The 25,463-nt window shown below is 43.3% G+C and overlaps 2 protein-coding genes across 9 annotated transcripts in view; one reads left to right on the top strand and one right to left on the bottom strand.

Moving 5' to 3' along the window:
* LOC137846090 (E3 ubiquitin-protein ligase TRIM39-like) overlaps positions 1-25,463 on the bottom strand; it is a 284,383-nt gene that overhangs the window by 100,982 nt on the left and 157,938 nt on the right. The window lies entirely within an intron of this gene.
* LOC137846091 (E3 ubiquitin-protein ligase TRIM39-like) overlaps positions 13,620-25,463 on the top strand; it is a 16,774-nt gene continuing 4,930 nt past the window's right edge. For 2 of the 5 annotated variants that reach the window (XM_068663779.1, XM_068663775.1), the window contains exons 1-7: positions 13,621-13,745; positions 16,774-16,946; positions 18,174-18,515; positions 19,665-19,928; positions 20,260-20,313; positions 22,079-22,417; positions 23,434-23,772. In XM_068663779.1, the coding sequence (XP_068519880.1) occupies positions 13,681-13,745; positions 16,774-16,946; positions 18,174-18,515; positions 19,665-19,928; positions 20,260-20,313; positions 22,079-22,417; positions 23,434-23,772 (1,576 nt within the window). In that variant the 5' untranslated portion in view covers positions 13,621-13,680. Of the gene's footprint in view, positions 13,746-16,773; positions 16,947-18,173; positions 18,516-19,664; positions 19,929-20,259; positions 20,314-22,078; positions 22,418-23,433; positions 23,773-25,463 lie in introns of all 5 variants that reach the window. The other 3 variants (XM_068663778.1, XM_068663780.1, XM_068663777.1) reach the window with 3 other exon arrangements.

Raw genomic sequence — 25,463 nt, 5'->3', positions numbered from 1 at the left:
TGATGCACAGTGTAATTGCTCACTAGCAGCCAGTCCCTCAGCAACTGCAGCCCCCTTGGACAACTCCCTCCAGATTAGATGGTTCAGCTTGATGTTGTGGAATATCCTTTTCCTTAGTTTGGGTCAGCTGTCCTTGTTGTCTCCATTCCCAGCTTCTTGTGCACCCTCACTCTCCTCACAGGCAGGGCAGCATAAAAACATAAAAATCCTCAACTTATTGTGAGGACAGCTTTGCATCATTTAAAACATCAGAGTGTTATGAACATTAGTCTTATCCTAAATCTAAAACACAGCACCATAGAAATTATTAAGAAGAAGAAGAACTATCCTAGCGAAGACCAGGACCTTTGGCAGCCTCATACGAACCTGTCTTGCTTCTCCTCCCACAGCCTCCCACACCCCTTTCCCCATCCAGGGCACTAGAATTTTCTGTTCAAGCCCTTTAGCCCTTTAGACAAGTAGGAATATTCTTACAAGATAAGATCATTAGCAAGAGTTAATATTTGAACTTAATGTAACAGAACCTCCAGAGTTTTCAGCAATTCTTGGTATGGAGTAGTTGTTGAGAACTAAGTGAGTGTTGGTGCTCATTCTGAAGTTCGTGTTAGAAGCATGATCATCAAGGAGATTCTGGGATACTGAGGGACTGAGATAGACACACATACAGGATGGCTACCCACAGGATGGTTTATTTATTGTGATTGGAGAGTCACCAAAACATACACAAACAAGCTAGAGAGAAGGGAATAAACCCATGGTTTGTTCCCTTGATATTGGAAGCCATGCCTTGTAATATAGGCAGACTTGGTCTCAAGAGCTCTACTTAGAGTCTCACTACATCTACATTCCTAGCTGTCATCCATATCCTATAGGAGCACTTCCTGCACTTGACCGCTGTGCATGGGGCAAGTAGCAGAATAATAGTAAAGGGGTTCTGATTACCTGCTATTTCATAGGACAGGATTTGCAGGCAGCTTCTCTTTCAGGCCTTTCACAGGCTGATGGAAGAGAGGCACGTGGATGCCTGCTGAGGGAGAAGCACTGCTGTGTCTGTGTAGTTTTATGAGGTTTAGAGTGCTAGTTAGAAAAGGAAGTTCATCTAAATGTGCCTGCAGAATTGTCTAGTTTTAGGTGAGATTGTCTTGCTTGTTTGTTAATTTCTTCCAATATGTGTTTCTAGGTGGTATCTGGTCTGATTCATCTAGTCTCTTGTTCATTTGCTCCTTGCCTATTAGAACTTCTTGTATTTCAAACCCATGGCCAAGGTTTTCTCTGAGGGATGTCAAACTGCTGGCAACTGCCTTGATCTGAGATTTCAACACCAAAAGAGGACCATGAGATTATGTTTTGAGATGTTGGTGGATACTTATAAACTTATGATCCAGTAAATTCTTCATTTCTTCTTGACTCGACCTAATCTCAGCCATCAGGCATTCTTCCATCTTCTGTCCTAAGAGTTAGTAACAAACCACACTTAACAGTTGGTAAAATTGTGGTTATTAAAAATTTATTAAGAACCCTTATTACAATGAAATGATAGATGATATTAGACAAGGATCTCATACCTATTGTACTGAAAAGACTACAGCTATAGTAAGAGAGGCTGAATTCCTGTTTTTTTTGCAGTCCAGCGAACACAGAAAATGCAATCGTTAGAGCTCAGAATGATAAGAATTATGAAAATGCTTAGCATTTCATCTTGTCACAAAGAATATAATGAGCTCTCTAATTTTCATCACATGTGAGTGGAATCCGTGGCAAGATTTCTCCCAAAATACTACTTATGTGAAGATTCCCTGAATATGGCTAAGGTGGCAAGTTCACAAACAGAAGTTTATTCTGTTGCCTCTGGATACAAGACAAGATACAACAACTTAGGTGTCATGGCATTCAAATGGTGTGTTTTCTCCTTTATTTGCCTTCATCAACCATCTTTTTCAAGTTCTCCCTTTCACCCCCACCTGGATGTAGTACTCCAAGTCAGGCCTCACAAGGGCAGATAAGAGGGGGACATGTCCTGAGCACTGACATGTCCTGAGTACTGGGACAGTAATAAGCCTCGGTGGTACCACTGGTGACTGGCCTCCAACTGAAATGGAACTCCATTCACCATGACTCTTTGGGTCTGGCCACCCAGCCAGATTTTAACCCAATGAAGTGTACACCAATTCAAGCCTTGAGCATGCAGCTCCTCCAGGAGCATGCTGCGGGAAATGGTTTCAAGAGCCTTACTGAAGTCTAGGTAGACCACATCCACAGCCTTTCCCTCTTCAACTGAGCACATAACCTTGTCATAAAAGGAGATCTGGTTCCTCAAGCAGGAACTGCCTTTGGAAAACCCATGCTGACTAGGCCTGATTGCCTGGTTGCCCTGCATGATGATACTCAAGATAATCTGCCCCATGAGCTTTCCCAGCACCGAGGGCAGACTGACAGGCCTGTAGTTTCCCGGATCATCCCTCCAGCCCTTCTTGTAGATGAATGTCACATTTTCTAGGTGCTAGTCAACTGAGACCTACCCTGATAACAAGGACTGCTGATAAATGATGGAAAGTGGCTCAATGAACACTTTCACCAGCTCCCTCAGCACCCTCAGGTGGATCCCACCTGGCCCCATAGACTTGCATACATCATGGCAGTCCAGTGAAGTACATGCTGACTGGAAGGGGGAAAACACTGCCAAGACCCAGGGATCTGCAGGCCTTTCAGTCTCACCTGTGTGCCTGGCAAGATCATACAGATCATACTCCTGGAAACTATACTAAGGCACACAATGTGACATCCAATGTGGCTTCAAAAGGGCAGATCATTGCCTGACAAATCTGGTGTCCTTCTACCTTGGCATTATAACATTGGTGGATAGAGGAAGAGCAACTGACATCATCTACCTGGATTTGTGCAAAGCATTTGAGGGGTACCAACCTGCCACACCATGCAGGGACTTGTTGCCACTGGCCCTTATCCTCTAGTTCAGTGCTTTCAGCCAGGTGGAGAGATGATACAGTCCTCCAACGTGTGTTTTCCTTATGCCTGCTGGGCCTGTCTCAGGGAAGGTAGGGAGTGGCTCCAGTAGTCTGTCTCTCTCTTGGACTCCCTGGTACTCCTCAGCCTCTTCACCCATTCCCTGAGTTCTGTCAATAGGTGGAGGAGTGCCTCTACCTGGATGTCCCTCCCACAGTTTTGCTTGCTCGTGCTGTCCTGAGCTGGTGTGAGAGTTGGGCATACCTTGCAGCCTGACACCTGGGTGGCAGTATGTTCCCCCCAGAGCGCCGCCTGGGGGGCTGCATTACTTTTGGGGGGTGTCAAGCTCTGAGGGTCTGTGGCTTTCTGATGGGTAGATAACATTCATCCCTGAACAAGGTGGCCAAGCATCTGGGCAACGACATAGTTGACAAGCCACTCTCCATCATCTGTGAAAAGTCATGGCAATCAGGTGAAATCCTTGGTGACTGGTAGAGAAACATCACTCCTGTTTTTATAAAGGTCAGATAGGAGGACCCAGGGAACTACAAAACAGTGAGCCCCACCTCCATGCCTGGGGAGATCATGGAACAGATTTTTCCTGGAAGCAATGTCAAGGCACATGTAAGACAAGGAGGTAATCTGAGACAGTGTGGTGGTTTTACCGTGCTGGGCAGCTAAACCCCACAACCGCTCTCTCACTCCCCCTCCTTTAGATGAGGAGGGGGAGAAGTAAAGCAAAGAACTAACGGGTTGAGATAAGGATAATTTAATTAAAGAGAAATAATTCTAATAATTGAAGAAAGATTATTATGAACTAAACAATTTAACTAAAGGGAAATAAAAAGGGAAAGGGGAAAAGGGAGGGGGAAAGGGAAAAAATAAAAAGAAGGGAGGAAAACAAACAAATAAAATAAATGAAGGCTATATGGAAGTGCAGAGGAAAGAAATTACTCTACTTCCCACAAATGAGTGATGTTTGACCACGTCCTTGAAGCAGGGCCTCAACGCACGCAGCCGGTGTTCGAGAGGAGGACCAAAGTTTTTCCAACGAGAGCCCACTCCTCCCCTCTTCTTCCTGTTTCCACCTTTTATTGCTGAGTGTGACATCACATGGTATGGAATATCCCTTTGATTGGTTTAGGTCAGCTGCCCTAGTGATGTTTCTCTCCTCACTTTTTGCCCACCCTCTAGGAGGGTTAGAGAAAGGCCCGATGCTGTGCCACTGCTGCTCAGCAGTAGACACAACACTGGTGTGATAACACTGCTGTTCCAGCTACAAGTGCAGAGTACGGCACTGTAAGGGCTGCTGCCGTGAAAGTTAACATTCCAGCCAGACCCAGTACAGACAGCCAGCATGGCCTCACCAAGAGTAGTCATGCTTGACTCTGGTGGAAGTGACGGCATCAGCTGACAAAGGAAGACTGACCAATGCCATCAATCTGCATGTATGTAAGGCCTTTGACATGGTTCCTCATAAAATACTTATCTCTAAATTGGAGAGATATGGATTTGAAGGGTGAAACACTTGGTGGATAATGAATTGGATAACGGGAGGGAGGGAGGGAGGGAGGGAGGGAGGGAGGGAGGGAGGGAGGGAGGGAGGGAGGGAGGGAGGGAGGGAGGGAGGGAGGGAGGAATCCGTACAGTTTTGGTCAATGACTCTATGTCAAGGTGGAGGTCGGTGATGTGTTGTGTCCCTCTGGAATCTGTCTTGGGACTGGTATATCTTAATATCTTTCAGTGACGTAGACAGTGGGATTGAGCACACTCTCAGTAAGTTTGCAGATGACACCAAGCTGAGTAGTGCAGCTGATACATCAGAAGGAAGGGATGCCATCGAAAGGGATCCAGACAAACTGGAGAAGAGGGTCTGTGCGAACCTAATGAGATTCAACAAGTCCAAGTGCAAGGTGCTGCACCTGGATCAGGGCAATCCAAGACATGAGGACAGACTGGGAGCAGAACATATTGAGAGCAGCCCTGCAGAGAAGGACTTGGGGGTTCTGGTGGACGAAAAGCTCAGCATGAGCCAGCAGTGTGTGCTTGCAGCCCAGTAGGCAAGTTGCATCTTGGCCTACATCAACAGAGGAGTAGCTTGCAAGTTAAGGGAGTTGATTGTCACCCTCTGCCCTGCCCTTGTAAGGCCCCACTTGCAGTACTTCATCTAGGTCTGGGGCCCCCAGCACAAGAAAGATTTGGATCTCTTAGAGAGGGTGAACAGAAGGGTTGTGAAGATGATCAGAGGGCTGGAGAACCTCTTCAGCCTGTAGAATAGAAGGCTCTGGGGAGACCTTGTTGCAGCCTTTCAGGACTTCAAGGAGACATATTAAAAATAAAATAAAATAAAGAGAGAGAGAGAGAGAGAAAGCAATTTTACATGAGCAGATAGATATAGGACAAAGGGGAATGGTTTTCAACTAAAAAAAAAGGGAGATTTAATTTAGATGTTTGGAGGGAATTAGATTTAGACGGTAAGACATTGGAAGAGGTTGCCCAGTGAAGCTATGGGTATGTCATCCTTGGAAAAGTACAAGTCATGCTTGGATGGAGCTTTGTGGGAGGTGTCCGTATGCATGTCAGAGCAGGTGGATGCAGGTGAACTCTTTTTCACTTAATCCTGTTACCTGTAGTGGAATCTGTGTCCAGTATTTGGCTTTGAAGATTCTACATTTTTTTTGCCACAGAAATGACAGATCACAAAAAGTTTGATGTTGGCATGTACGTCTGGAGGTCATCTGATCAAAACCCACTGCTGAAGCAGGTGCACCTAAAGCCGATTGCCCAGGACCATATCTTCATAAAGTATGGTTCAGGGTCAAGTTGGATGGGACCCTGGGCAACCTGATCTAGTGGGTGTCATCTCTGCCCTTGGTGCAGGATTTGTAAACAGGTGATCTTTAAGATCTCTTCCAACCAAAGCCTTCTCTGATTCAATGTTTCTGTGATTCGATGAGCTGTAACCTCACATCTGCTTTGCCACCCATAGCACACCAAAATATACCACAGGCTGCAACTGTCATTAATCTAATTTTTTTTCCTGCTTGCAAAAGACTTTCTAATTAAACCAGCTTTTCTTGACACTGGTTCATGTTTATGAGATTTTAAACATAAAGATTAAATGAGATTTAATCTTAATCTAGTGCTTCCCAGCTTCATCCTTACAGACATCTTCAGTTCCTTGCTTGCTCTTGCTTGCTATTGCCCGATGATCTCTTGAGGTCCCTTCCAACGCCTACAACTCTGATTCAGTATTTTTGTGATTCTGTGATTCTGATAATGGCTTTGCATTTGAAACAGAAAAAAAATATATTATATCTGGGCTATGATCAGAGCCATCTCGCATTCCTATGATATCCTTCCAGTGTGTCTTCAATACCTTCCATGGTGAATAATGAAAGATCCTCACTTAGGGAAAGAGTAGGCATACTATGATTATGAGAACAGAGTGGAAAAACAGAGTGGGAAATGTTACTGTCTCCCTACTCTGAGTCTGTTTCACCCATCATGATAGTTGTTGAGTGATCTCATCCTTATCTCAACCCTTAAGCCTTTTTATTGTATTTTCTTCCCCTTCTACTTTGAGGAGGGGGGGTGAGAAAACAGCTGAGGTGGAGCCTCACCTCCACCACAGGCTTTGAGCATCATGGTCTAGTGGAAAGTGTTCCTGCCCATGACAGGGGGGTTGGACTTAGTTGATCTGATTTCTGTTTAGTCCTGTGCTACCTGAAATGGAAGCTGTGCCCATTATTTGGCTTTGAAGTATCTACAGGCTTTTGCCACAGAAATGACAGATCACAGAAAGGTTGATGTTGGCATGTACATCTAGAAGTCATCTGATCAAACCCCACTGCTCAAGCAGGTCCACCTAAAGCAGATTGCCCAGGACACTATCTTTGTATGATGATGGTTCAAGGTCAAGTTGGATGGGACCCTGGGTAACCAGATCGAGTGGGTGTCATCTCTGTACTTGGTGCGGGATTTGTAAACAGATGATCTTTAAGATCCCTTCCAACCCAAGCCAGTCCATGGTTCTATGGTTCTATGATTCCCTGAGCTGTAACATCACATCTGCCAAAAATACCACAAGTTGCAACTGCCATTAATCTAAAATAAAATTGTTTTTTTTTCCTACTTGCAAAAGACTTTTCAATAAACGTAGCTTTTCTTGACACTGGTTCCTATTAATGAGATTTTAACCAGAACTCTTAATCTAGTGCTTCCCAGCATCGTCCTTCCAGATATCTTCAGTTCCTTACCTGTCATTGCTTCCTTGCTTCCAGTGTGTGTCTTCACGTCTTTTACCCTGACTGTAAATTTAACTTTCATAAAAATGACCAAAAACCAGGCTTGGTTTTCAATGTCATGAGATTGGTGGGGTTTGAAAGGTTTTGTGAGGTAAGTGATTTCTGGACACATTCCCATGACTATCTGCCAAGAGCTAGGGGTGATCAAAAGGATTGTCAGCATCCTGACATCTGACTGTGTGAAGTGACTCTTGGGCTGATGATAGACTTGCCAGGAGAGGGTGCTCTAGCAGGAGGAATTCCCAACACAGAGGAAGGGAAAGACATTCTCCTTCTGCCACAAGCTCTTCTGAGAACTGTGCAAGGGAGAATTTGTACAGGTATTGTAAATTGTCAGTGTTCTTGTGGATGTATTCTTTGTCTCTTGATGAGAGAAAAGGATTAAATGCATGAATCTAGAAATGGCAGGAAGGACAAAGCTTGAGAGCAAACTCATTGACGTGGAAAATTTGGCTATCTTGATTTTCATGTGTGAATTCTGTCCTTGTACACTAAAAGAGTAAGGTTATTTATACTTTGCAAATTCCCCTGAACAATGTCTGGACTTGTGGTGGTTTTATGTGGTTAAGCAGCTGTGTTCCACCACAGACACTCTCTCACTCCCCATTTTCAAAGAGGAAGGGGTAGAAAATACGATACAGAGGGCTCAAGATTTGAGATAAAGATGATTTAATTAAAGGGAAAAGGGAGAAAGAAAAAAAAAAAAAAGCCAAAGACCTCACGGGAGCACAGAAAGAGAACAGCAGTTACTCTGCTTCACAGCAATGAGCAATGTTCAACCACATCCTGGGAAATAAGGCAGCAAGGCCTCAATATTAATAGTGTTTTTTCGGGAGGATAGACGCTTCTACAGTGACAGTCCCCCGCTGCTTCACCTTTCCCACCTTTTAGGGGTGAGTGCGACATCATGTGGCATGGAATATCCCCTTGGTGGGTTAAGATCAGCTGCCCTAATGATGTTCCCTCCCCATCACTAGCCCGATGATCACCTGAGGTCCCTTCCAAACCCTACAACTCTGTGACTCTGTAATTTTGTGATTCTGTGATTCTGATAATGGCTTTGCATTTGAAACAGAAAAAAATATATTATATCTGGGCTATGATCAGAGCTGTCTGACACTCCTATGATATCCTTCCAGTGTGTCTTCAGTACCTTCCATGGTGAATAATGAAAGATCCTCACTTAGGGAAAGAGTAGGCGTATCATGATTATGAGAACAGAGAGTGGAAAATCATGATACTGCTTTGGCTATGTGTCATGTTAAGGGGTGTAGCTGATTAACCGTTACAGGCCCAGTCAGGTTCAGAGTACTGAACCAGTCGGACATTCACCAAAAACACGTTAACTGTCTGGGGGTCCAGTCAGACATTCACCAAAAACACATTAACCGTCTGGGGGTCTGGTTGGATTCAGAACACTGAACTATCACAGATAACCACCCTCACCCTAGTTGCACTTAATGAGAGCTATCACAGTGCAATCAAGTATGGTTTATTACAATAACAGATAATCAGGTTCTTTTGGATTGCCAGCGATAGTGACTGTCTGCAAAAGCAAGCTAGTATGCATGAAATACACAGGTGTTATAGGTGTTACAGGTATTATAGGTGTTGTAGGTGTTACAGATGTTACAGGTGTTATAGATGTTACAGATGTTACAGATGTTATAGGTGTTGTAGGTGTTACAGGTGCGCAGCCTAGAAATAAACGCATTAAAAGCATTAAAGACTCTATAGAGATTTATAAGCAAGTATTCAGATCTCACCCAAAAGAGTCCCAATGTGGGGGGAAGAGAGGCTCAGCCCGTCGACTGATCCCAGGAGTGATGAGGTCCTAAGGATGTTGTATGTCCTCAGGATGGTATCTCCCCTGACGGTGGTATCTTCCCTAACATCGCCTCTCTCTTAGGCCAATTTATTTTATTTTCTATCTTTTTAGGTGTAGCTTGAGTGACTTTAGTCAAGCATATCTTAGTTATGACTGATGAAATGTTCTCCTGTCTCCATTTAAAGTAATAGGTTCTGAGAAATTCAGAGCACATGCTCAGTGAGGGGTGGTTGCACCTTGGAGGCAGGTAGCTTTTGGGATGGAGGCGTGTTTTGGTATTATAATGATATTACAATGACGAAAAGTACACTAGGGTACAGCATTTGTCAAAACATGACAGGTCTTTGGCTCAGGGTAGCAAAAAAGTGCAGCGTATTGGTCTCAGTGTGCACAAGAACAATCGAGTCCCCACTTGGTCAGAGAGCCTAGCCGTGTCTCCACTCCACTCTATGCTCCATACTGTTCCTTAGAGCCACCACACCAGGTTCCCTCAGCGCAATAGCATCTAAGGTTGGAAGCCTAGGGAACGCTTAGGTAATGCAGCTACACCCTACCCTGAAAGCCTCTTCAATGCTGTTCATTTTCTTTAAAATGTGAATGCTAGTTTTATTTTCTTAATTATTTCAGGCAATTGCACCACAGAAGACACAATGCTTAGTATCCTGTCCCAAAAAAGGACTGGTGAAAGAGAATGGGAAGCCTTCAGCAAGCCACACTCATCCTTCACCAGTACCTGCACCCAGCCACGGCTTCCCCACAGATGGAGGTATGGGGGCAGCACTCTGCACACACTCACCCATCATGTCCAAATTCCCTTGCATCCTGCCTTGCACCTGCAGCTCCTCTGTAAAAGACAAGTGAGGAGAAAGAAGAAAAATGAGGGCTGTGCCAGGCAGGAGCTGCTGCCAGCAATGGGGGACAAGGGTTCCCTGGGTTCTGGGCAGTATAGCATCCAGCTCCAATGTTGGGAGATCCCCACCCCAGTCTCCTCTCTGCTGCTCCCCACACTCAACCTCCACCTACCCCCGTACAGAGGCAGGACTATCCAGGGCACTGAGGCATGGGACCAGCGTCCCCACCAAAACCTCTCTACACTTTCCTTCTGGCTCACACCTGAAGAGCATCCCAGCTGCTCTCTACTTCCCAGGGGACAGTGATCCCCTTCCCTGGTTTTGTTTTCCCTCACAGTCCCATGCTTATAATCTTCTCTCAGCTGCAATGCCTTTGAGCTTTCAAAGGGAACCCACTCTGAATCAGCATCCTTAATGTTATGAGAACATTCCATCAGTCAAGCCAAATGAACAGTGGGGAAAAAGAAAGCCCAGGTGCCCAGGAGAGGTCCAACTGTTGCATGGTCCTCATTCCGCTATGGAGCTTGCTCCATGGGCATCCATGAACATTATACACTGAACACCCACACTTACCAATCTTCCTCTGGGTATTCACTGAAATAAAATAAAATAAAATAAAATAAAATAAAATAAAATAAAATAAAATAAAATAAAATAAAATAAAATAAAATAAAATAAAATAAAATAAAATAAAATAAAATAAAATAAAATAAAATAAAATAAAATAAAATAAAATAAAAATAAACAGTTCTTTCAAGTTCCCTTCTTCCCAGGGAATGGTGTTCTCTTTCCTTGAGGTTCTTTTCTCACCAGTTGCCCTGCTTCACCAGTTAATTGGGCAATAATTACAATCTATATTCTGAAGCCAACGTTTCTCTGATCTGCTTCTGCTGTCTCCTGTCAGCAATTCCTACCATCCCTGCTGAATTCATGCTGTGGTAGGAAAACAGCCTTGCCTTATAGGCGAGGACAACCCTTGTAGAATCACCTCTCCCATTCAAAGCTCTCCTTTTGTACATCAATTATATGTCCTATATACATAGACTTATGTCAGTATGAGTCTTTCTATCTCATTCTGTCCCATTCTCGGTGCTTTGGTCTGTGGTATCACACCCATCAGGACCATTTCTAACAAAGTACAGGGTATCTTCTGTAAGGGGGAAAGGTCTCTGGGACCTGTAAATTTGTCTTGCTTATAGTACCACCCTGGTACACTGCCCTTGTCGCCTGTGAGGAATAGACTTGACTGTTACCTTTTAGAAAGGACCAAGAAGAGACAGGTCTTATTTCAATGCCACATCCTTACAGCATATTGTAGCATAAAACATGCAGATTGTGAGCTGTGTTTTTTTGTTTGTATGTTTTTCTCTTTCTTTCATCAGAAAATGCACTTTGCTGGGTGAGATGGTGTAGTGAGGACAGAATCCACAAATCCACCCAAAGACTGTTGGGGCACTCCTTATCCAAAGAAAGAGAAGCAGAGCTGAGTCCAGACTCTGTTCTTTTAGCTCTTTCTCTGAGGCTCTCAGCTTCCTATGGTAATTCCCTCTGCGAATTGTCCACGCCCCCATGGTCCAAAAGGACAGAAGACAGAAAAACATTCAACTTCCACTACTTGATGGGGAAGGTCTCCTCACATACAATGACATAGGCAAGGCAGAGACATTTAATGCCTTCCTCGCCTCTGTCTTCAACACTAATGATGGGCTTCAGGACCCAGGATGTCTTGAGATGAAGGACCATGATGGTGGGAATGACAAACTCCCAACCAACCCTGAACATGTGGGGGATTTGCTGCTCCACCTGGATCCATACAAGTCTCCATGGGTCCAGATGAGATCCATCCCAGGGTGCTTAAAGAGCTGGCTGATGTCATCAACTATTTTTCAACTACTCTCTCAACTATTTTTCAAAGACCCTGGGTATCTGGAGAGGTCCCAGTACACTGGAAGCTGGCAAATGTTGTGCCAATTTTCAAGAAGGGTAAGAAAGAAGACTCTAGCAATTACAGGCCTGTCAGTCTCACATCAGTGCCTGGTAAAATTATGGAGAACATGATCCTCAAAGTTATTGAGGTGCACCTGGGGGACAATGCGGTCATTGATCCCAGCCAACATGGGTTCGTGAGGGGTAGGTCATGCTTAACATATTTGATTTCTTTTTATGAGAAGATCACCCATCTAGTTGATCAAGGGAAAACAGCTGATGTGATCTTTTTGGACTTCAGCAAGGATTTTGACACAGTTTCCCATAGGATCCTACTGGACAAAATGTCCAGCATACAGCTAAACAAAAACGTCATACAATGGGTGAGCCATTGGCTGACGGGCAGGGCTCAAAGGGTTGTGGTAAATGGGGCTACATCTGGCTCACATATGGTCACTAGTGGTGTCCCTCAAGGCTCCATTTTAGGGCCAGTCCTCTTCAATGTTTTTATAAATTATTTGGGTGTAGGACTAGAAAGTGTTTTGAGCAAATTTGCCGACAACACCAAACTTGGAGGAGTTGTGGATTCTGATGAGGGTGGAAAGGCCTTGCAGAGAGACCTGGACAGATTGGAGAGCTGGGAGATCACCAACCTCGTGAAGTTTAACAAAGGCAAGTGCTGGGTCCTGCACCTGGGACGGGACAACCTTGACTTTACATACAGACTGGCAATGAGACGCTGGAGAGCAGCCCTGAAGAGAGGGATCTGGGGGTTGTAGTCGACAGCAAGTTGAATATGAGCCAGCAGTGTGCCCTGGCAGCCAGGAAGGCCAACTGTATCCTGGGGTGCATCAAGCACAGCATCGTTAGTCAGTCGAGGGAGGGGATTGTCCCACTCTACTCTGCACTGGTGTGGCCTCACCTTGAGTACAAGGTTACCTATCTTGTTGACCAAGGGATGCCAGATCATGTAATCTTTTTTGACTTCAGCAAAGCTTTAAATATTGTCTTTCAAATTATATTGTCTTTCACATTATCTACAATGTCCAGATGGTTGAACAATTGGCTGATGGGTTGGGCTCAAAACATAATAGTAAATGGGGTAACATCAAACTGGTGGACAGCTACTAGTGGGGTTGTGCAGGTCTCCATTTTAGGGCCAGTTGTCTTAAATGTTTTCATAAATGATCTAGGTATCTGCCCCTTTGAGTGTGGATATCCATTCTGGTGTGGTCATTCACAGGCTGCAGGGATACCTGCTCCACCATGGTCTTCTTCACAAGCTCAGTGTGGATACCTGTTGCACTCAGTTCTCCCTATGGGCTGCAGTGGAAATCTATGCTCTGGGATGTGGAACACCTCCTCTCCCTCCTTCTTCACCGACCTTGCTGTCTGCAGAGCTGTTTCTCTCATTTCTTTTCCTCATCCCTACCTGTCATACAGCATTTTGTCCTTTCTTAAACATGTTTTCCCAGATTTACCACCAGCTTGACTACTTGATTCATCTGTGCCAGCAGTGCATTCATTTTGAAGACTCTTGTATCCAGCTGTGCCCCACACGGGGGCAGCCCTTCACCTTTTCCCAAAGAAGTCACCCCTGCAACTCCTCAGCCACTAAATCCTTGCCACAGGCACCCAATACAGCCAGAAAGGAAAGATTTTTGTTTGTTTTGTATTATTTTTTATTTATTAATAATTACCTGTCATGTTATACCAGTCTCGATTTTATTTTCTAGCAGGAAGTGAGAGACATTTCTTGTCCTTTTCCTATTAGTGCAGAATTGCTCCTCCTACTTCAACCTGGAACATGAGTCATATTTTTTCTTCCTGCATTTTATTAGTAACTGACAGTCAAGAGGTTTCTGCTGATAGGTAAGAGCACAAGACTTATAAAGGCTAAAAAGGAAGGACAATGAAAACCACAAAATTATATATTCTAGATACTGTTTTGTCCAATTATATTTTCTTTACTATTTCATAACATATATATTGGGATTGAAATAATGATAAGAAATATAGCAGAAGATATCTTAGTGTTATTAAGGAAAGAGTGTTTTGATAACTAAATCTCTGAGTATTTATATAAGTTAATCTGGTATTGTTTTGAGATTTATACTGTAGCTTAAATTACTTGATTTCATTGAACTACTACTTTGTAAATATATATAGTGTTCTGATCTGAATGATAGAAATTGAAACATTCTTTGTTATGGAATGGTAAAAAAGTGTAAAAATGATCATAATATATGTGTAAACATCATAGCAAAGAATTAAGGGTTGCAGGAGAAAAATGCAAACAAATGGAATGATACATAGTTTGCTGTTTTCATTCTTTTATATTATTGAACAGTTTAGACATAAATGTTAACTATCTGTCCCTCAAATAGAGTATTATGGAAAGAGCTTGTAAGTGCAAACTTGCAATCACAATGTGAATTAATGTGCATTTTCATATACAGTTGATCTTTTGTAACATGATGTTTGTCACAACTTTGTTGCTTGGAAAAGCAAAAGGAGGTGACTTACATGGGGACTCATTCTCTAACCTGCCTTTTGAGTGATTAGAACAACATCTTGTGTTTTCCTGCACTATGGTTGAATTGTCTCCCTCTTACACTCTGTATTTAGAGTAAATGCCAGACACTTGAAGGCATGGTATATTCCCCAGGTGCTTCCTTAAAGCACTCAGTTTCACTGCCCTACAGAACAATTCTTTTACTACAGTTCAATGGTTCACATTGTTCAAGGACAAGAGTACAAACCTGTTGGAATTAAGAAGGATTGCAGGTGCAAGGTAACACACCCACAGAGATAGGGAATGGGGCATGCTGGGAGACACAGGGTGATTGATTTAGCAAGGCTGTGAGAGGAAGTGCAAAAAAAAAAGAAGGCAGTAGCTGGTGGTAGTAATTAACTCCGACTGTATGCACAGATGAGGTGCAGTGTTGCAACTCTGTGGAATGCGTTGCTTTTCTGAAGCCTCCTGAGATGGGACCCTGGAGAAGTTTTTAAGGAGGTTATGGGAGAACCAGACCAGGCAGTCATTCTCTCTCTCTCAGTTATGCACAGACTACACCTGCTAGTCTGTTACAAAGTGAAAGACGGATTTTCTGTGTCATGTCCACTTCCAGGATGTGTTCTTACACTGTGCCTCTTGCACCAGGATGTGACACAGCACTGTACAAACAAAGTAGGTGGGGAAGTATTGAAGTACAGCCCAGTTTCCTAAAAGAACCCAACAAGAGCAGGTGCTCTTGCATACATTGCATGAGAGCTCAGCAATGTAAGTACAGGGCTGACAGAGGCCTCCTGGCCTCCTGATTTCACTCCTGGCCTGACATCAAAATCAGTTTTAAGTTCAAAGTTCCTATGCCTTGTAAGAGGGATGGTTAAGAAATGGTGATGGATAGCTGTGCCCTCAGCGACAATGAGCCATGAGCTGTGGAAGGACATTTCCCCCTTTGGCCAAATGACCCAGCAATGCCACATTGTCTGAAAACAGCAGGCAGAGCCAGGTGCTGTTAACAGAGTCCATCCACAGCCCTACATAAAAAAAAAAAGCAATGAATTAGTTGTAGGATCCATCTAAAGGGTCCAGTCAGGAGCAAAATGGAGACAGGGCTAGAGACAAGCTCCAACATGAGTCCAAAATCTATTCAGGACACAAGGTCCTAAGTCTGTCAAGGAGGGAGAAGTAGACACAGGCCTGCCATCCATGACACAAACTTAAATGGATTTCCAAGAACAATGAGCAGAGAGTGTGGTTGGAAGTGAGGGTGCTCAGGGTTGTTAAGGCTTCTTAGTGCACATAAGGCATGGACAATGACAAAACTGAGAATGCCGTGTGATCAGCCCAATTCTTCATGACAAGAGAGCAGGCAAGAAGGACCCCAGTGGTTACACAGTATAATGTTGGCTGGAGAGAAATGAAGGTCTGCCTGTGCTCCCCTGTTGCTCATGGATTTTACCGTAGGCTAGTACAGAATCAATACAACAGAGATAAGATATATCTGCAGTTTATACCAAAATAAAAAAAAATAGTTACAATGAGGGCAAAACTGAATCAGTTCTAAGAGCTGTAGATTTTGTTTGCTCTGTTTAGAAGTAAAGAAATATTTCCTAAACATTTCCTTAGAAATTGCTAAACCTTCACCTCAGGGAATGTAGTTGTTCTATAGAGCAGTTCTATGATTGTCAAGTCCATCCCTGACAAGCAAAAAACACTTCCAGGCAATCGCCTAAATGCTCTTCCCAGCCCAATAGGGAAAATCTGACCAATAAAAATAAATAAATAAATAAAATAAAAATTGTTTCAGCACAATTTAAATCAATTTAAATCTTTTATGAGGCCCATGTTATGGTTTAAGCTCAAGTCAGAACTATGTCAGACAATAATAATCAACCTGGTTAGAAATACGGTCACAAAGAGCTTATCTAGGAGGGGAAGATTTTTCCATCCTGCATGTGATTCTTTGACTGATGCTTTATTATTGTATGATGGAGAATGTTTGAATAGATGAGGGGGGAAAAGCCCAGATGAGAGTCTTAGGGAATTTTCTTTATGCAGCTTCTGTTCAAGCTACATATTTTGCACTTTGGATAAATATCATCAGGAAGTGTCCTGGATATTTCCCACACAGCAGCCTTTGGGTTGCCACCTCCACTTATCACCCTACCCCCTCTAATGGTGACCAGAGAGCAAGCTGCTAAATAATTCCACCCAGGTTGCCAAATATCTGTGCTAACTGGTCCATCTCTTCTTCCCAGGACTTATCTCCCCAGAAATCACCCAGTCAGGTAGAGCCTTTACATGCCAAAGAAAAGTGAAGATTTCTATGCCTTGCTTGAGAAAGTGTTTCTGTTTTAGTGAGATTATGTTTCATTATGTTTTATTCCTCAGGAATTCTTCTTTCTCATGGCACATCAGTCATTTCCAGGAGGATTATAAGCAACTTAACTTGATTGACATTATATTTTTGGAAGTTCCTCAGAACGTGTGCTCAGAAATGAATCTCAGAGCAGTCCTGTTCTTAGCTCTTCCAAAATGTTTTTTAATTTCAAAGTGGTTTACAGGTAAGAAACTCCTTACTATATCTAGAAATTCACTTTAGCCATAGAAGAGAAGTAAATATGATGAATTCTATGAAAGATCAGATGTAATGTAATGTAATGAATTGTAATTCATGTAATGAAATGAATTAAGCAGAATCCATGGAGGAAACTGGAATAGAAAGGAAAAAAAAAAAAAAAAAAAAAAAAACCCACTTCCCTTTCCCCCTTTTTCTGCATTGGTAGAAAAAAGGGAAGTGCCACCAAGTTAAATGTGTCTTTTGTGGGCTATCTTAGTTGCTGATCACTAGCAGATTGTTGTCCAGGGTGAAAAGCCCCTCAGAGAAAAACAACTGTTGAAATCTAACTTTTGTGTAAATGGACACTCCAGAATGAGATTACTCTGGTCTGAGATGCCAGTCCCTGCCAGTCCCTAAAGTCACCTTTAGGACACTTGTTTTAATCCCATGCCTGGCACTTCATGGTCAGGAGTTGGCTCCAAATTGTTCTACTCATATCTTAAACATGACTTAGTATTCAGTTCAGCTAGCCAGTTTCCTAAGATATCACACTTGCACTTCCATTCATATTCCCATTCCCCAAAGGAATAAAGGTACCATAGATCCTGTGTAATGTCTGACAACTTCAAGCCAAGTGTGGGATAACATTGGCCACCTCAGATAAGGTGAGACACTACAGCCCTGCTCTGGAGTGTTGGCTATCTCAGGGACTAAGATAGTGTATTATCTTACCACACAGATGAAAGAGACATAGTCAGTCTCTCACAGATCATACAGTCAGGGTTAGTGGAGAGCAAGAACCCACACAGATTGCTTTCAGGCTGATCAGATCATCAGCAAATTGCAGCTCACTTATGGTAACTTGCTCCTAGCTCAGTGTGCTTTTATTTGCAATCCTCCCACCAGTGTACCCATGGTATTCTTGAATAAATTGCTGCCACCAATACCCCTCTTCTCCATGAACATATAACATGACTGCAATGTATATAAAATCTGGCAATGTGGAAATCCTAAAACATGTACATGTATGTGCCTGGAGGAGGTGGTAGTAGTGACTGAAGACCCTGTCCTTACTTTTGGAAGGGACTAGACAACTCTAGCCTAAACCTCAGACTTTTTTTGTATTAAAGTAATGCATAGCTTTCTGCCTTATTGCTTCCTCAATAGAAAGAGTATATATATAAAAAAAAAACAAACAAACAATGCATTTGGTCCCACCTCTTTCTTGCAGGTGAAGTTCCTATCACCATCAGCATTGATCCTTCAGTTGTCTGTGTTGGTGAGCAAGTGACTCTGTCCTGCCAGCTGACACACAGTGTCCCCTCTGACACAGGCTTGCTTTGGTACAAAAAGGAAAAGGAAAGGAATACTCCACTGTGCTCTTCCTCCAGCCTGGGTGGGGTGGTGGAGCAGTGCCAGGATGAAGAATGGTGCAGGATTAAAGGGCGCTGGGAAAGAAGATCACTTCTTCTGATTATCCAGCAAGTGCAAGTAACCGATGAGGGGGAATATGTTTGTGCTGTGAGTGGCAGTGCTGGCTCACAGGAGGCTGTTATTCACCTTGATGTGACAGGTAAGCAGGGAGGCTGTCACAGTGAAATGTGACCTGCTACTACCATGCTGAGTTCAATTCCCACCAGGGCTCTTAGGCTCTAACTATTCTGTGGTCAACAGTTGAGATCTTCTTCTGGGGAAATATGCAGAGACCTAGGAAATGGCTGGGAAGTCTTGCCTCAGTTCTGAGTATCTGAAGACTAGGTACTGAAGGGTATGGGGCCTGTGGCTTGTCACATGGGAAAATAGTGCAATGGGGAACTGCTGAGTATCCCTGTATGAGTACCTATCATGTTTTTATACTATGGAATTATCGATATTCATCTTCTCCAGTTAGCTTTGTAAACTGAAACTTTGGCTTTGCAAAACAAAAATAAATAAATAAAATAAAATAAAATAAAATAAAATAAAATAAAATAAAATAAAATAAAATAAAATAAAAAATCAGAGCTACTAGAGAGGGAGCACAATGATACACTGAAGATCCCTTTTCCTTCCCCATTTGAAATCACCCATCATGGAAGACTTGTCCAAATGTAAACTTGGAAATACTGCCAGAAAGCACTTCATCAAGCCCCGCCTTCTGTTAGACAAGTCACACTGGAGCTTAGCTTGAGTACATGTAAACAACTAACATCCACAAATCTATCATTGGTATATTCCACAGATCAATGGCATGTGTGAAATCCTTTTTTCCTTTTTCAAATCTGTCATGTGCTAGTCTGATTTGATGTCTCTTATTTTGGTATTGGATAAGACAGGGAACAATTCCTTGCTCTTCTTCCTCTTCAGAGCATTCCCTTTTTGTAGACCTGTATCTCAGTCACATGGAGATTGCTCATCTGATTTTGCAAGTTCACAGATAGTTTTTCCTGACTTTTCATCATCCAGTCTCACTGGGGTTCACTGTCTCTGTGTGGTAAGGTGCCCTAGTGTGTTTCCTTGTGGGAGTCAAATTAAATGGCCCTTTTGATCTGACCTATTATGGTTGTTTCTATGTGCTATGAATATTTAGAGCAGTATATTAATAAACAAATTGAAACAAACCAAAACAGAAAAAAATCTGAAAGTGTCATCTTTCTGTAGTTATTTATTTTTTTACTTATATATTTTTTATTATTTTATATAACTCTCATGGTTCATTCTTATTGCAATAACTCTTCTACAGCACTCGGAAATAAGCCAACTTTGGAAAGGGATCAACAGGAGGAGGGCATGTGTCGCTACACGTGTAAGTCAAAAGGATGGAACCCAAAGCCTGAAGTCCTTTGGACAAACTATGGAGAAAGCAATAAAAATGTGGAGGCCAGGACCTATGTAACCTGGAATGAGAGAGACGTTTTTTCATTGCAAAGCATCATGACAGTGCCTTGTGATGATGTAGATGTGAAATGTGTAGTCGCACTTGTCAAAGAAAAGATAAGCCGAACAGGTAGGTAATATTTTTAAAATGAATGAGAAAAACAAACAAACAAACAAACAAACAAAAAAAAAAAAAAAACAGAAAAAAACATATCTCCCAGTTTATCTCCAGTTTGTTCGGGCAGTGATATGAAATGTAAACATCAAGGTCATGTGTAAGCTTTATTTAAAACTTAGTTTTCCTCATCGGTCTTCCAGATAAATAATTGTTTTTTAAAATGTTCTTCTGCTAACCATGTCCAAATGGCACAGACTGTATGACCCCACTACCACTCTATACTTGTGTTGTATTGCAAGGAATTTGCTGTCATTTTTTTAATTGCTTTTTCTCCATTTTTCAGAGAACTGTGACTGGTTCTGGGTTCTTTATGTTTTTTCCCTCCTTATTTTGATAGGTAAGCTATTCTCCCATGCCAGAATCAAAGCGTTCATGCTTTAGGTACTGTTATGAGGATACTATTGTTATCCTGGTTTTAGCATTTGTACTACATATTATCAAAAATATCCTCTGGCATCCATCCATTGATATAAGTGAGTTTTCTTGATTTTTATTTATGTCTTTGTAGTGGTTTAACCCGGCCGGCAGCTAAACACCACACAGCCGTTCGCTCCCCCTCCCCCTCCCTCTCTGGGACGGGGGAGAGAAATGGAAAGTGAAGCCCGTGAGTTGAGATAAAGACATTTTAATAAGACAGGAAAATAATAATAATAATAATAATAATAATAATAATAATAATAATAATAATAATAATAATAATAATAATAATAATAATACAATGGTGATAATAGTACTACTACTACTAATATGTACAAACAAGTGATGCACAATGCAATTGCTCACCACCCGCTGACCGATGCCCAGCCTAACCCCGAGCAGTCCGGCCCCCTCCCCCCTGGCTAGCCACCCCTATATATTGTTTAGCATGACATCAGATGGTATGGAATACCCCTTTGGCTAGTTTGGGTTAGCTGTCCTGGGTCTGTCCTCTGCCAGCTCTTGCTACACACCTAGCCTGCCTGCTGGCAGGACAGAGCGAGGAGCTGAAAAGTCCTTGGCTTGATGTAGGCACTGCTCTGCAACAATTAAGACATCAGCATGTTATCAGCACTCTTCTTATCCTAATCCAAAACATAGCACCCTACCTGCTAGTAGGAGGAAAATTAACTCTATCTTAACTGAAACCAGGACAATAGAGAATATGTTTTTTTTTTGTGAGATGATCCTTTCTCAAAAAAAGGAGATATGGGTTTATAATGCAAAAAGGATTCTGAGAGAGGTCTGTGTTTGAAAAAACCTCTCACAGCTTTCCTTCTTAACATACAACAGTTGTCCTCACCTATGAGGCAAGACTGTTCTTCTGCCAAAGTATATATTCAGCAGGTAGGAATTTCTGACAGGAGACAGCAGATAGGAAAGGGATGACTTCAGAATGTAGATTGTAATTAATGCCAAATTATATTGTGAAGCAGGACAATTGCAGAGAAAAGAACCTCAGGGAAAGAGAACACTATTTACTAGAATGGAGAACTGTGAAGGTACTATTTTTGTTATTTTTTCATTTCAGTGAATGCTCAGAGGAAGATTGTTAAGTGTGTGTGTTCAGGGCATAATGTCCATGGATGCCCATAGAGGAGGAACCATAGTGGAATGAGGACCGTACAGGGGTTGGGACTCTCCTGGGCACCTGGGTTATCCTCTGCCCCAGTATGCATTGAAAATAGCTGGTGGGAAGTTCTTATCAATTTTCTTGTCTGACAAGCCTTCAGGGAGGATCACAGAACCTTTTCTCCTTCTCCATTCCCCTGGAATTCAGTCTATCTAAGGCGATATAAGGAAGGTTGCAGGATCTTCTCAGTTCTGTCCTCTTCCATCCAGAGTCCACTTATCATAGATGATAGGGAAGGAGGCAGCTACAGGGGAGAATTGCCATGAGAGACTGAAAGCCCTGAAAATAAATGTTAGCAGAGGAAACTAGGGTTCCGGCCATTGGTAAGCAGTACTTCACTTCCACTGGCTAAGTACTTCCCACTGAGACCTTCTACGGATTCCGTACTCCCATCACAATTTGGCCATCAAAAGTGTCTCCCCGTTAGAAAGACAAGGACCATCTTCCCAGGAAGCAATGTCAGTTTCCCACTGACTCCTCTCTTTCTTTGCAGGAAGAACTGTGGAGATAAACACCGCAAAGGCCCTAGAATCCTTTCATCAAGAGGAGGAGAGGATCCTGAGTGAGAAGCTGGCTGTGTTGCAGAGCCAACTGGAAGTTTCACAGGATGCTGCCACAACTCTGGAGGAACTGGCCAAAACTCAGACTTCCCTCCAGACAATCTCTGAAAAGCTCCATACTCTGCAGGAATCTTTGCAGAACCTGGAGGCATCCAGAGAGCAAGACCTTCAGATTCTCAGAGAAGAAATGGAAGACAGAATAAGCAAAGATTTGGAGGCAGCCAAAAAGTCCTGGACCAAGGAGAGCCTGCTGGAGATGGAAAACAAATTAGGTGAGTGTCCTGGTTTCAGTTAGAACAGAGTTAATTTTCTTCCTAGTAGCTGGTAGAATGCCATGTTTTGGCTTAGGATGAGAAGAGTGCTGATAACACCCCAATGTTTTAATTGTTGCAGAGAAGTGCTTATACCAAGCCAAGGACATCTCAGCTTCTTGCTCTGTCCTGCCAACGGGCAGGCTAGGGGTGCAGTAAGAGCTGGGAGGGGACAGACACAGGACAGGTGACCCAAACTAGCCAAAGGGATATTCCATACCATCTGACATCATGTTAAACAATATATAGGGGTGGCTAGCCGGGGGAGGGGCGCCGGACTGCTCGGGGTTAGGCTGGGCATCGGTCAGCGGGTGGTGAGCAATTGCATTGTACATCACTTGTTTGTACACATTATTAGTAGTAGTATTATTATCATCATTGTATTATTATTATTATTACTATTATTATTATTATTATTTTCCCGTCTTATTAAACTGTCTTTATCTCAACTCACGGGCTTCACTTTCCATTTCTCTCCCCCGTCCCAGAGAGGGAGGGGGAGGGGGAGCAAACGTCTGTGTGGTGTTTAGCTGCCGGCCAGGTTAAACCACGACAGTGAGCAGTGCAATTCCTAAACAAACCTTCAACTCTATTGTGCTTAAACCCCAGTGAGAAGCTAAATACTGCAAATTATTTCAATCACTTTCCTCCGATTTCATGGAGGAGAGAAGTGGAAAGGTCCAAGTGAGAGGACTTGTGGACTGAGTTAAAGAGATTTTAAGTAAAAGCTGCAAGCCCTAGCAAAGCAAAATGCAGGAGTTATTCACTGTTTCTGATTGGCAGGCAGAGGTTCAGTCATTTCTAGGAAAGCAGGGCTCCATCACTGGTAACATTTCCTGGGGAAGACCAATGCCATTACTACGAATGTCTCCCCTTCCTTCTTCTTTATCTCAGCTTTTATTGCTGAGTATGGTGTTATAATGGATGGAGTACCCCTTTGGCCAAATGGGGTCGGCTTCACAGCTGTTTTTTTGCAGGAAGGACCATGGACATAAACACCAAAACAACCCTACATTCCATGCAGGAGAAGGCAGAGAGGATTCTGACTGAGAAGCTGGCTGTGATGCAGAGCCAACTGGAAGTCTCACAGAATGCAGCCCCACCTCTGGAGGAACAGGCCAAAACTCTGACTTCCCTCCAGGCAGTCCCTGAAAAATATCAGTCAATGCTGATACCATCGGAGAATGTGGAAGCATCTAGAAAGCAAGACCTTGAGATCCTCAGAGCAGAGATGGGTGTCAGAATAAGCAAAGATTTAGAGGCAGCAAAGAGGTCCTGGACCAAGGAGATCCTCCTGGAGATGGAAACTAAATTAGGTGAGCATGGTAATTCACATGAATGCCTTTGTCTCACTGAAAGCCAAAATTATGTTAGACAGATGTCATCCATTGAGTAGGTGCCCTGGGGGTCCTAGAAGGTGCTAGGGAAGTATGGTCCTTTCTTGGGGAGAAAAGTTTCCCAACTCTGACATGCCATTGGGACATTTCCCTGCTGACATATTGGCTGCAGGTTGTAAAGGTCCTTTTCTCTTCCTCCTCTTTGAAGGAGTGTGTTTGATGAGCTCTCTGTGATGTAATAATTGTACCCCCATACCACTTATGAAAGTGGTGAAGGTCCCTGTTGTTGTTCCAGAAACATTGACCTCAACACCCCACAATCCCAGCACTATTTCTCCCTTTCACCAACTCATCTTCCTCATCAACAAACAACCTTCTGTCTCACAGCCAACAGAACCTGGCTGGAGATAAGGAGTAGGGCAACTCCTGCTCTGTTTTGCCTAGAACACCTATCAAGCAGGATGACAGGGTTTCTGCGCTTTCCACATTCCTCTGGCACACAATTCATACAAGCCAATGCAAGAGAAATTGAATGTTGTTATAATTTCTCTTGTCTTCTGTCCCCTTGGACCACGGAGAGGCGGACACTTCACAGAGGGAATTGAAAGAGGAGCCTGAAAGCCTCAAAGAAAGATCTAAATGTATGCAGCTTCCTCTTGGCCAAATGGGGTCAGCTTCACAGGTGTTTCCCCTTCCAACATCGTAGACATCCTCTACCTGTTCACTGGCAGAGCATGATGACAAGCAGAGGGGACCTTGGCTGTGTGAAAGCACTGCCCAGAACAACTAAAACATCCTCAGGTTATCAAAATAATTGTCATCACAAATCAAAAACACAGCATCATACCAGCTCCTGTGAAGACAGTTAACCTACCCCAGACAAAATTAGGATGGCAACCCAAAGGTCAACGGTGACACCAAACCTGTGAGCTTGTGACTGGCATTTCCTCCAGGGTGGTAGAGGAGAACAGCCCTTCCTTGGGGAGATGGTCTTGTGTCCCACCCCACTGAGACAGCTCCATGACAGGGTAACGTCTGCTGGTGGTAAAGGTCTTTCTTCTCTCCTCCTCTTGGAAGGGATTTGCCTTGGCTTTCTTTCTGTGATGCCTGTATGTCGTGAAGGTACAGGTGAGGCTCTAGGAACACTCACCTCCAGGACCCAATACCGTCTCTCTCTTTTGTCACTCATAGTGCTCATCCACAAACAGTCATGTCTCCCATAGCCCACAGAGCCTGCCTGGAGAGATGGAGGAGAGTAATTCCTGGCCTCCAGCCCACCCAGCAGCTCTCTGATAAGCCTTCAGGCAGGATCAGGGAGCCTATTCTCCTTCTCCATCCCTCTGGTACTCAATATATCCAAACCAATGTAAGGAAGGTGGCAGGAACATCTCAGTTCTGTCCTCCTGCATCCAAAGCCCACTTACCATGGATGATGGGGAAGGAGTTAGTTACATGGTAGAATTGCCATTACAGACTGAAAGCCTTGGAAAGAAATTTTAGTGGATGGAACTAGGGTTCAGGACTTTAGTAAGCCCTATGTCACTTCCACAATGTATTCTGGAAATGAGTCCACCTTGGCACTGAAATCAGAGGAGCGTGTTCTCTGACCTTCCTAGGAGGAAACACCCTCCCCATTAGAAAGACAAGGACCATCTTCCCAGGAAGCAATG

This window comes from Anas acuta, chromosome 30, assembly GCF_963932015.1.
Source record: "Anas acuta chromosome 30, bAnaAcu1.1, whole genome shotgun sequence".
NCBI classification, from domain to species: domain Eukaryota; kingdom Metazoa; phylum Chordata; class Aves; order Anseriformes; family Anatidae; genus Anas; species Anas acuta.
Note: the sequence above shows the minus strand (reverse complement) of the source record. Positions and strands in the feature narration are given on the sequence as shown.